Raw genomic sequence first — 12,189 nt, 5'->3', positions numbered from 1 at the left:
GAAGCCAGCTGTCTTGTTACCATTGCCATTTGGACACTGTAAGAGCAAAACTTTGTCAGCACGTTTTTTATATTGGAAGATTTGATCTGCAAATCTCAGCTGCTCTGTTCATTATAAATCTCTTGTTTTTGTCCATACACTAGCTCCACTATAGGTTGGAAGGGCTTAAAGATGAACTGAGGAGGAATAGAGGCTACAACTCGAGAGTAACTATTACTGCTCAAAGGAGCTGTTTTCCATTCGCAAACATTGCTTTGCGCTATGGGTTTGGGCTCCTTCTGTTCCTCCACTTTGTTGAAGACTCTCTCTTGACTTCCATTTTACTTCTTTAGCACTGTCTTTGTCTGCTAACATTTTTCCTCCTTCTCTAGTAGCTTTTATCTGTGTCCTTTGGATCACATGTTTTACTTAGTTTGTTTTAGTAGATTGTTTCAAATGTTTCTGTTCTGTATTTTTGGTTTTTTTGCCTTTTTCTTTAGGACTATGTTATCTCACTGAGTTTCATTCCACAGTTTGCTGAATGGCTTGGTTATTTTGCAGCAGGCCCATTCCTCGTTTTCTCTTTTCATATGGTTTTCAGTGAGAAATAAGAGAGCCTCTTCCATTTTAAACAGTAGTCTTACACACATAGGCCCATGTCTCCTTTTGCACACACCATCTTCTGCCTTGCCTCATCCATCCTGCTTCTTTCTCTCTCGCTCTCTCTCTCTCTCTCTCTCTGTGCCTCTCTTTTGTGCTTTCTTTCCTACCATTATACCATCTTTTTGGTCCAGAATTGTCCTTTGGTAAATTGTAGGTAAATATTTACTACTTCCAAAAAGAGTTCATGTCATGCCTTTGAATCTGATAAAACAACTCTGGGCCAAATTTGGGCATCATTAACATTTTGCTTTCAGTTTTCTTGTATGGTATTTTTGGTGGGAAGGAGGGAGGGTTTGGGGTTTTTCTGTTGTTTTTTTTTTAAACAACATTTTTTTTCAGGGAAGGACACCATAAACCACTCTAAGTTGCAACATTACTTTCCATAAGTTATTCCATTACAATAAGTAGACTGTGTTGCGCTGTAGAATCCAATTTTTTTATGTGAGTATACATTTGGGGCAAGCTGCTGTGGAACAGAAGAAAGAGGTTTAGAAGTTGCAGCACAGTTGGTTTCAGCCTTAAATGGTTGTTCCTTTCTGAAGACAGCTTTTTGGGGGCTGAGTGTGTACCATTCTTCATCAATTGTTAGGTCACACATATTCACTTTCTCAGCAATTTTTTTGTGACTGCAAATTGAAACTGTAGTCTGAAAGATAATCTGGATTCACTCCTTCACTTTTTCAGCAGAGACAAGTGTTCTGCAGGGAAGTTACACCTTCAGTGTCACCTGTGCTATTCCACTTCTTTCACCACATGTGCACAGTTTCACTTTATTAGTCGTCTCGCTGAAATTTAGCAATACATTTGTCAATTAAGTAAAAAAGAGAATTCTATTCATACTCTCTCTCAGAGGTTTGTCTACTTGTGAAGTTTACTTTAGCTTGGGTTTTTGTCCACACAAAATCCTTTTTATTCAAGTGTGACTAGTTCAGCCAGCTGACCTACTAGAAGACAGACTACTGTTCACATTAGTTAATCTAAAAACTTTACAATTTCAGTGTTATTATACAATGTGCTATCTTTCCAAACCTTAGAAGAATTAACAAGAGCTGATGCTTCAGTATTGATAAAGTTTAAACTGTGTTGTGCTTACAGGACTGAAACGCCTCAAAAAAAAAATTATTCTTATAAATCTACATGGTAAACAGATGGAACTCTAAATATCCAGTGTTAGTAGAATACTAGACCAGTGTGAATCCTCCAGTTTCCCTGGAGCCAGACAAATGTATCTGGAATAGCACAGTGGCAACTAAGCATCTAGGAAGAGTTTTTGTTGAGAAACCAGTTGTCATTCTCACACAGTTACTTTTTAAAGTAGAATTGCACCGTAAAATTCATACTGAACATAGCATTTCTTTTAACCAAGCAGAAACAACTGGGTAAATTTATCTGGTTCCAGCCAGGAGCTGTTTATACAATTGTGAGTTGCTTATACAATTGCGAAGAAGTCTTCTTAAATATCTTCAGAATCAACACAATCTAAATTGAGTATTTTAAACTCTTTCTACAATACCTGAAAATATCAACAGTAGAATTTTAAAATCATAATATAGTTATGTTAGTATTTTGTCTAATCATAAAAAGGACCTAGATTCAGAGTTACTGTAATTACAATTGTGTAAGAAAATGTGGATTTTCTGTTTAAAACTGGAGCTTAACATGTAATTTTAACCACTGTGTTCTTTGATTTTACTCTATTAGTGTCCTTAGGCCATCTTGTTTCTTGGGGGTGGGGGAGGGAATCAAATTGCTTGTATCAGATTCTGACCATCAGCTACTACCCTTCTGCTTAAATATACTTATCTCATGTAGAGTATATAAGAATGTTGCTGAAAATATGTATAGCCTCTGTCTTAGATCCCAGGAGCTTGCCCATTATATCTCTGTATTTTGCATTCTTGTTAACTTCTGTAGCTCATAGACTCTGTGCTCTCTCTGCAGGTCCAGTCTAGGTGCAGCAGCAAGGAGAACATCCTCAGAGCAAGTAAGTATTGAAACTTCATAGCTCTATTGAGAAACTAAGACTGCTCAGAAGACAGCAAATGATAGATAAGAAGAGAAGGATATGGTTGGGACATTGTCATGGTTTTGACCCTGGCTGGTAGCCAAAATATAACAACCACTCGCTCACCCTCCCCCTCCCAGGGAAGTGGGGGCAAAGTAAGGGGGTAAAGGGATAAGAAACTCGTGGGTTGAAATATGAACAAATTAATACCTAAAGTACAATAATATTGAAAATAATACTTATAATATTATTGATTATAATAATAGTGCTATATACAAATATACAAATGAGTGATACACAGTGATACTGCTCACCACCTGATGACCAAGGCTCAGTCCATTCCCGGCTAATGATCCCGGAGCAGGGAGAGTCCCGAAACCGCACTCCTGGAATGGAGATAAGAGACCAAGTGTCTAAGACCAAGAGCTGACTGAGGAAGGGAGACAACCCTGGGAGAGGGACCACCTGAAGCAAGATGATCCGGAACAAGAGAGAGCATACTTCCAGAGAGATCCTCATCTATATACTGGGCATGATGTGCATGATATGGAAGAGACAGCTGACCGGTTTGGGTCTCAATCCTAAACCAAAGATCGAATCCTAGGCCAGTAACTGGGGCTGTGCTCCCTCCCAGCTTATCCTGATCCTGCAGATACTGGCCCAGCAGAGAAGCTGAGAAGTCCTTGACTGTCCTGACAGGAACTGTAAACATCAGTATGTTATCAGCCACCTTCTCAGCACAAATCCAAAATATAACCTCTCACTAGCTACTATCGAGAAAGTTAACTCTATCTTAGCTGAAACCAGGACAGACATAAGTGGGTTTGCAGAAGAAATTTAATAACTTAAGACAATGAACTTCAGTCCAAAGAGGAAAAAAAAGTGTAAATTGCTTGTAGGGTTCATGTATTGATAGATAGTTGCCTTTTAAATTTTCTTCCAAATTGTTCTTCTAATGATATGGAGGTCTGTGTTGTTTGTGGTGACGCAAAGGTTAAGAATTCAGATTTTATCCAAATGACCTGTTCTTTAACTTGCACAATTCCTTTCCTTTGTTTTATGGAAATCTTTCCTAGTCTAAAATGTGATCCACCATATGTGTATGCATATAACAAAAGGATTAGGAAGTTGCTTTGGTGATAAGAGAGAAGGCTGCCAGGAATTTTCTAACTTATGAAACCGACTGACTTAGCTGCTTCCAAGCTAGAAAATTATTTTGTAAAACACTGCTTAATGTAAGTAGTTATTTTTAGAGCCATCTGACATTTGACATCAGTGAAAGGTAACTTGGGAAGGTCTGAGGAACTGTTTGATGTAATTTACTTGTAGATAAAAAGTGCCACTTAGTAATTTTAGGCCTTAAAAAATAATTCTTTCTTCGTCTCTGGATCTATTTAAATGTATGACACCTCTAAAAGAAGAGTAAGCATTTGTTTCTAGGAAGAAATAGGGAGAGAGAAGTGTTAGTAGTTATATATGTGTCTTTCTTGCTTTCTTCATTAAGGTTATTTATGCATGCTAGTGTTAAACCTGAAGGGTCTCTGGTTTTGAGTATGTATTTTCTTGGCTTCTCTTGCAGACATAATGGGTGTTACTTTTCGGGTCCGAACAAAGTTGTCAGAGATTAGGGGATTTTATCTATTTTTCAAAAAAAACTCTGTTGAGGAATGCATTTCTCAGTACATTTTAACAGAACCTTTGTCTTAAGCAAATGACATGTATCAGACAGATGACTTCTGAATCTGAAGGTGGTACTCTGGGCACCACTCAAAACACTGAAAGCCTCTAAATTCTTTCATGTTTTAAGAGTTTAAGAGGTGAAATGTTAGTTTCTGAAGTAGCTAACAATGAGTTTTAGGTAGCAGTAAAACATAAACATTAAAGCCGTAGCATGAGGGTTGTTTGCTGCTACACACTTTCCCCAGCTTTCATTGCTGTGACATACTTTTTCCCTAGCATCATCCTTCATTTTTTCCAACTTTTATTTTTAAGAAAATAGTTTCTTAATTTATACAATCAGGAAAAAGTTTTCAATGTGCATTGTGTGGAATCTGCTGGACCTGCAGGAATTATGGTGCTTCTAAGCAGGGTTTCTTTCTCTGTGCAGCAAAGGTATGGGAAGTTTGACTGTGTCTCATAAATGCTTTACTTTCCATGATGTTGCTAACAAAATACAGGCACAATAATGGAAAATGTAAACTTGCTAGGAACATCCCTGATGTTAAATACAGGAATGCAGTTTTTCCACTAGTTACACTTTTATCTTGCAGTCATTTAATTTGGGTCATTTCTCCCTAGTTTGCTTATGAGAAAGTCATGGTTTGGAGTGTGAAAAGTCTTAATGTAGTTAAAATACATCTTATCAGCTGCTTCTCTCTTCCTTAATATGCCAACTTCTATGCTAAGGAAAGGAATTAAGTCATAGAATCATAGAATGGTTGGGTTGGAAAGGACCTTAAAGATCATCTAGGTCCAACCCCCTGCCATGGGCAGGGACACCCTCCACTAGACGAGGTTCCTCAAAGCCTCATCCAGCCTGGCCTTGAACACCTCCAGGGATGGAGTATCATTTCATTTTGACATTTCTAAGTCAGTTAGAAATTATTCATGCTTGACAAATTTGCAGTGCCTGCTCTTATCATTATGTTATCTTCTAAATACATACAAAGAGATTGTTCAAATAATGTCTTGAATGTTCCTTGGGACTGAAATTAGGTGGGAAGTTTTATTTGTCTGTACTTCTTCCTCTTAAAGATAGTTACTATGTTAACAGCAAAAATAAATTAATGAACAATCTCCCACATACTTAGAGAGACAAGCATGTGTCAGGGCTGAAAGGAGTTTTGTACGTGCAGATTGATTAACCGACCTCTTCTGAAGGAAAAACTTAGATTGCATTATTGTTTTACTATTTTTGTGGTTATTTTTTATTAGAAGACTACACTTCGAGCAATAACCTATTTCTTTCCAGAATGTGGATCCATGTGCAGCAGCAAATGGGATATTTATGTAGCTATTGCAAAGCAAAAGCATGTCAATAAAAACTAGTTTCTATTATTTGTTAATGCTATCTTATTATAATGTGTGTTGCTTTAGGAATATCATTAGAACATCACCCACTTTGGCTCTCATAAATACCTTCTTGTTCTAGGCAATCCATTCAAGATATTTCTACATGTATCATTTTCTTAATCTTTTGGTTTGTATCTGTTACTCTTGTTTATGTATTCCTGCAATAGTTCCCTCTCTTCAGTTGCTTATCTTCACTTTCAAAATCCTTCAAAGCTTGTTATCCCCTTGTTTACTCTCTCAGTAAGTATCAAGAAATGAAACATGCTGCGGGCTTCATTTTCAAACAAATTTTGTTGTATTTTCCCCCAACCTGTCCCTCAGACTTGGGTAAAGTAAGCTTCCATGAATATGAATCTATCCTACTACTTCACTCAAATTATACATTTAAACTTTACTTTGCTGTGGTGACTACAAAATCTGACAGTGGGTAGGGTGCCTGCTATCTGGAAACACTGTCTGCTGTCCTGACTGTCTGGTGAGTTCATTGAGCTTCCCTCTGTCCTCCTTTTGACTCCCATCTCACTTTTGGGTTGCTAACTCGCTAGGACAGTGTCCGTTTGTATCTTGTACCTGTGCACTGCATGTAGCATATTGAGATGTGTTTCTGGAGAACAGAATGAGCAGTGAATCGTCCTGAGTTCATAGTTCATAGAACTGAGCCTCAGATTATCATCCTCAGTGTAAAGTACTGCATCATCTTGAAGGGTTTCTGTTTCTGATTAACTGATCTCTTTATGCTCATCAAGACTTCTGGTATGTTTTTCATGATGAGTAAGGATATACACTTTTGTGAACTTTTTCAACTGTAAATTGCATTTTGTTTTAAATCTCTTTTGATTCTGGTTGAATACAGTGCATTCCCAGTGTCTGGCATAAATGCTCAATAGCGATAACTAATTGAATTTACTTCAAAGTGCCAGATTCATTTCAGTAAGGTGGTTTAAATGAACGTCGCTGTGTACATCTACACATTGTAGCACACATAAATTTGGTGCTCTCTTGTTGCAGGTCACAGTGCTGTTGACATTACCAAGGTAGCAAGAAGACACCGCATGTCTCCATTCCCATTGACATCTATGGACAAGGCCTTCATCACAGTTCTGGAGATGACCCCGGTGCTTGGAACAGAAATCATCAATTACAGAGGTATTTTAAGTTGGATTCTTGGTGAGGATTGCGGTGGTTATTTCCTTATTTTACAACCTTCTTAAGTACTTGCTCTTTTATTAATGTTGTGAGGTGTCTGAGAGTACCTTCTCCAGGAGAAACTACTTTAGGAAATACCAGTAATAGGAGCAGAAGTCTCCTTTCAAAGTTGGGAGAATGTTGATTGAGCTCAGTGCTGCTCCCTGAAGGAGTCTGTAATGGAACTCTAATGAAATACAGAAATTATTTTTCTTCTGGTCTGTGTTATATGTGACAAAGCTAAAGCACAGAAACCACAATTTGCCTCAGTGGTTGATTTAACACTGGACTTTTGTAGATGCCAAGTAGCCCCAAGTTGTACTGTGATCGTTTGCTCTGTTCTTTTACTGTGGGAGATTCTCACTAATCCCCCTATTTTCCATATCTATATCTTTAACAGTTCATCTCAGTCTGTTTTTCCAGATCCTGCTTGGCCTACTAGTCATTCCAGAATTTGACTCTTCTTCTTATAAACGCAACATAATTCCCTTTCTGTTCTACCACTACATTTGATCCTTTTCTGATACTTACTTGCATTTAATGTTTGATTTATTGAAACTTTATAATCAAGGGTAACTTATTGATTTATACAGTGAGGTTGTCTTAAAAGGCGTGGAACAGCAGTCAAAATGTCAGACCTCGTGACTGTGTCTATACTCATAAACAAATGGGGATAGGTGAAGCTGTTTTCTGCCCTTAAAAGGAATGAGCAGGGCACCTCTCATGTTTATTCAGCTAAACTATCCTCCCTCCTGAAATAATGCCTGTTGAGTGTCTCCCTTGCTTCTGCTATCCCTTACACCAAGCCTGAGCATTATCTGGGGAATGTTCTTGGCACAGAATAAAAACATGTCAGGAAGCATGTTGACAAGCAATACTAAAGAAGGTAGAGAAGAGGAAACCTCCTTCAGAGATTCCTCCAGATTTTCCACAGGTACGATGGTGAGCAAAGATACAGTGGAACCACAAGCCTCAAGAGACAAAATGTTTAGGACATTGGTGGACTCCAGACAGCAGAGAGGTACAAATGGTTTCTGAATGGGATATTCTGTCTTCTGGCTTGCAAGTTCAAAGTCTCCATGCTCTTCACCAAATCTTTGTGCTGCCACAAACCTTTGAGATGTCTTAATATTGACATACTGATTTAACAGGCTGTATGTAAAATCACACCTGTGTGTTTAGTCACTCTGAGTGGAGATCAGCACTCCCCTGTGCCATGGTAGCAGGAAGGAGATCTCTGAGAAGATGCTGTATATCCTGCATTCAGAGCAGCACCAACACTGCATCAACAAGCAGTATGCATATTACACCCTGCACTTCCACGACGGTGTGCAGATTAGAAGAAGACATTAAGGCATAAATGCCTGAGCATAGCTATTAGATCTTTTTGGATAGCTGTCAGTTAAAGGTCTCTGCTAAGACAGCCCTTTGTGGAGAGTGTGATGAGCCACAGTGTTAGGTACATTTAGTCCAAGTACATGCTATGTATGTGACACCGAACTCGTGAAATAAAGGATAAAAGTCTGGCAGGTGCCTCCCTGAAAATAAGCACAGCATGTTTATTTTGCTATGTAAGGTACTGTTAAGGTACTGTAGCACTGTTATTCTTTTTTACATAAAAGTAATTTTGATTTTTTAAAACCTCTAGTGCAAAACTAAGTGAAGAAATAAGTTCTTGAATGTGGGTTGTAGTGATTAGAGGAAAAAATATGTCTTATTCTCTTGTCCTTTTATCTTTATTTTCATTTTTCTCCATCTCTCTATCTTTTACACTTCTGGATGAAAACTTAGATACTGTTTCACAACACTTATGTGGCTGCCGTTGTGTTTCTGGACAAGAAGCTGTATTTTCACTAGAAGTTTATAAAATGTGGCTAGAAAGTATTCTTCTGAGTAGACAGAGAACGAGCAAAATCTTCACATGCTAGGTGTATGGCAATATATATAACAATAACATCGCTGTCTACTTATATGTATACACCAGTCTGTGAAAACATATTTATATCAACAGTGGGTAGCAGCTTTTTCATATGTATGATTTGTAAAATTCTTCATTAGAACTATGGTGAAATCAGACAAAATAACAGTATGCATGATTTCCTTCTGCAACATGCTTTGGACAAGCTTTCATCGTGTAATTTATTTTTTTTTTAATTAAAAAACATTCAAAATATAGACCAAATAACAGTTTTGTGTTAATACTAATAATGTTACTAATAACTTAATAGTAACAGAGTGATTCTATTCATACTACATGCTCTTCAAAATGTCCTTAGAGAGATAGAATGGAGGTAATTGGTTTTAGCTAGATGCTTATATTCTCTATAGAGTTTTATATACTTTCATTTGTCAAAAAGGCAATTTGATTGTTTCTATTTTTATCCACTACATGGGAATAATGTCAAGGTAAGAGAGGGTATTCTGGTATCCTTTATAGTATCTTAGTTGATGTTTCATTTTGCTCTTCATGTTACCTGATTACTGACTTCAAATTCAGGCTGATGCTAAGCCTGGAATACATTGATTATTATTCCTGGCATTGTTATTCCTTAAAAAATAAATGTTCCGAGTCTGCTGAGACACTTCAGTTATGACCCTCTTCCCTCCCACCCAAGATAAGAGTTAGATACATGGTAGGATCATCAGCTGTGGATATAGAATCTTGGTTTAATAGCCACATAACTACCAACAATGAAAATATTAACAAAGACTTATTCCTTTATATTTTTGCACTCTAGTGCAAAATTGTATCTCACAATTTATTTTTCAAAAAGCTTTTTTTAGCACTGTAATATTTCCTAACACATAGCATGAAAACTTAGGATTCAGCCTTTAGGGAGGCATCCTAAAGGGCACATCTGTTTCTGTGATACTGGAAATTCAATTCTCTTAATCTACAGATACAAATCTCAAGGTGGAATCTCATTTTCAGAAGTTCCTAAGTGATCACAGTAGCATTATACAGATGAATATATAGTATTTTTTTGTATAGGCATATATATGTGTATGTGAGTGTGCATGCATGCACACACATATGTGTTCATTTGCTAACAAATGTTGATTTTGAACAATGCAATGAATCAAGAACCAGTTTTTCATTTGTTTTTCAGTTAATATACCTCTAATTTCAAGAGATAATAAAAACATAGTCTTGGAGATCTGAATTCTAACTCTACTCAGAAAAGCATTGTTGTGCTGTGCTTGTTTTCTTTGTGGTTTTGTGTCTAGAAATAACATGAAGCTCCTGAAAATTATCTTTCAGGAGCACAGTTTTTCTATAAGGAAAGTGAAATGTTTAAGTTTCTAGGACTGCAATTTATTTCATTGACAAATTGCATAATTAATATTAACCTGATGTATTTGCATTACTGAATAGGTTACATAGTATTCATCCTCATAAATAAAGCTGCTGAATGTTGTTCTGTACAAGTAGCCAGTACAGTCCTGACTTTATTCTTGTTTTAGTCAAGGCAAGCTTTAGTCTCTCAAATCTATTCTCTCCTAAAGTAAGGGGGACAATGAGTAAAGTTATCTTTTGAAAAGTGACTTTCACCTTGGTAAGTGTATTGCTCAGTGCCTGTATAGATCATTTAGCCTCTTCCATATAAACAAAAAAAAAAATGGACAGTCCTAAACATTTTACAGAATTTCTGTAAACCAAAGGCATCTGAAGCATATTTTTCACCTGCCATCATCAATGTCTGGTATGAAGCCCCCATTTAGCCTGTTATTCCAGCTAAATGCAGTTACCTGAACATTGCTCTATGGTATATAAGGTTAAGTTTTCAGACAGCATGGTGGTGATTATTCTTCTGAAACTAAGAAGAGGCAGAAGTCTAATTGACACTAGAAGTATAAAGCAGAGGTGATCCACATTTTATGGGTGTAAGCCTCAGAACGGGGCAGTTTTACTGATCTAGCCCAAGAGCCCTGTAACTTCTGTAGAGCTTGGACATTTTTCTCCACTTCTTACTCATTTTCAACTAGCTGATTATTTTGATAGCATTGCCTTTTCATATCACAGTGAAGTGCTATGAGGGCAGTATTTACAAAATGGGAGCAAATCCATCACCTCTAGTACAATACCTGTCTCACTGCTTTATCCGACTACCAACACCCTGAGAAATCAAAATTCTTCACAGAACTGTACCAGTTTCACCAGCTAGGCTTTAGAAAATACCCAAACTTGAAAAGTTAATTTAATGTAATTCTCCATTTTATGTTAGAATCAGAAAGCTGTGGGAATCACAAGGGGCAGTGTGATGACATTAAGATATTTCAGAACATCTTTTTTTGAATTACAATTAATCAAAATAAGGTCAAACAGTGTATTTCTAAAATAATTGCTCAAATAAAGGAGAGTACAGAGGTACTTAAGGTTGTCCTTTAGTTGCTGGCTTGCTTCATTTTAAATGCCTAAGGCTTCAGCAAATAATTTTTACATTTTTCTCCCCTTTTTTTTTTCCTGCTACTGGCTGGCAATTTATTCCCTTCAAATATTACATGGCAGAATGCCAGGAACATGGTGTTCAACTTTGCTCTAATTGGTGTGATTTTGCATGCAGACAAGAAGTAAAATGAAGACACAACATGCCTGCTAAAATTAGAAGCATCACTTTTGTATGAGATTTTGTGCCTCTATGAACAGAGGGTTGTTTTACTAGGCCTTTGATAGCTGCCTTTTCTATGCTATAATTTAAATGTCTGTGTCTGCGTTCTTTTTTTCAGTGCAAGTGTACAAGCTTTTGTGAGCTTTCTAATAACTTCTATATTGTGTAGCACAGGCAGTGATAAGCAGTGATGCACAGACATATTAATAGCCATCACAAAGGTGCTTTTCTAGTTGCTTTAACAGGTCTTATCAACATTTTCACAGGAATATCTATTTCAAAAATGCAACATAAATATTCACCTCAGGCTGAAAGCTGATACATATGGATGTGAGTACAGTGATGTTATAGTTATTATAATTAATTACTAAGTCACTTTCTGTTAATAAGTAAAATACAATAATTATAATACCACTTCACTGGAGCTGAACATTTTCAAATCAAGTAGGTGAACTTTTTAACAAAACCTGTCCATTTAGTGTGGAATGTTAGGTCTTCTGCCTTCGCAGCATATACAGAACCACATCAATTTCCCTATCTAAAAAACAAGGAATGCACTTTATGTATGTCTCTCTTTTTTGGCGTGTCTGAAAGATCATAATCTATGAAGTACATATCCACTCAAATTCTCCTGGCAGAAGTATTCATGCATCCTCTCATTCCTTCATACTTTCA

The 12,189-nt window shown here is 36.9% G+C and overlaps 1 protein-coding gene across 1 annotated transcript in view; it reads left to right on the top strand.

The window, feature by feature from the left end:
• Positions 1-12,189, top strand: part of GPHN (gephyrin) — a gene marked incomplete at its 5' end in the record, with an annotated part of 118,185 nt that overhangs the window by 61,017 nt on the left and 44,979 nt on the right. Inside the window, 2 exons of the mRNA XM_010083843.1 lie at positions 2,584-2,626; positions 6,728-6,865. Coding sequence (XP_010082145.1) covers positions 2,584-2,626; positions 6,728-6,865 — 181 coding nt within the window. The remainder of the gene's footprint in view (positions 1-2,583; positions 2,627-6,727; positions 6,866-12,189) is intronic.

This window comes from Pterocles gutturalis, unplaced genomic scaffold (genome assembly GCF_000699245.1).
Source record: "Pterocles gutturalis isolate BGI_N339 unplaced genomic scaffold, ASM69924v1 scaffold10900, whole genome shotgun sequence".
NCBI lineage: Eukaryota > Metazoa > Chordata > Aves > Pterocliformes > Pteroclidae > Pterocles > Pterocles gutturalis.
Note: the sequence above shows the minus strand (reverse complement) of the source record. Positions and strands in the feature narration are given on the sequence as shown.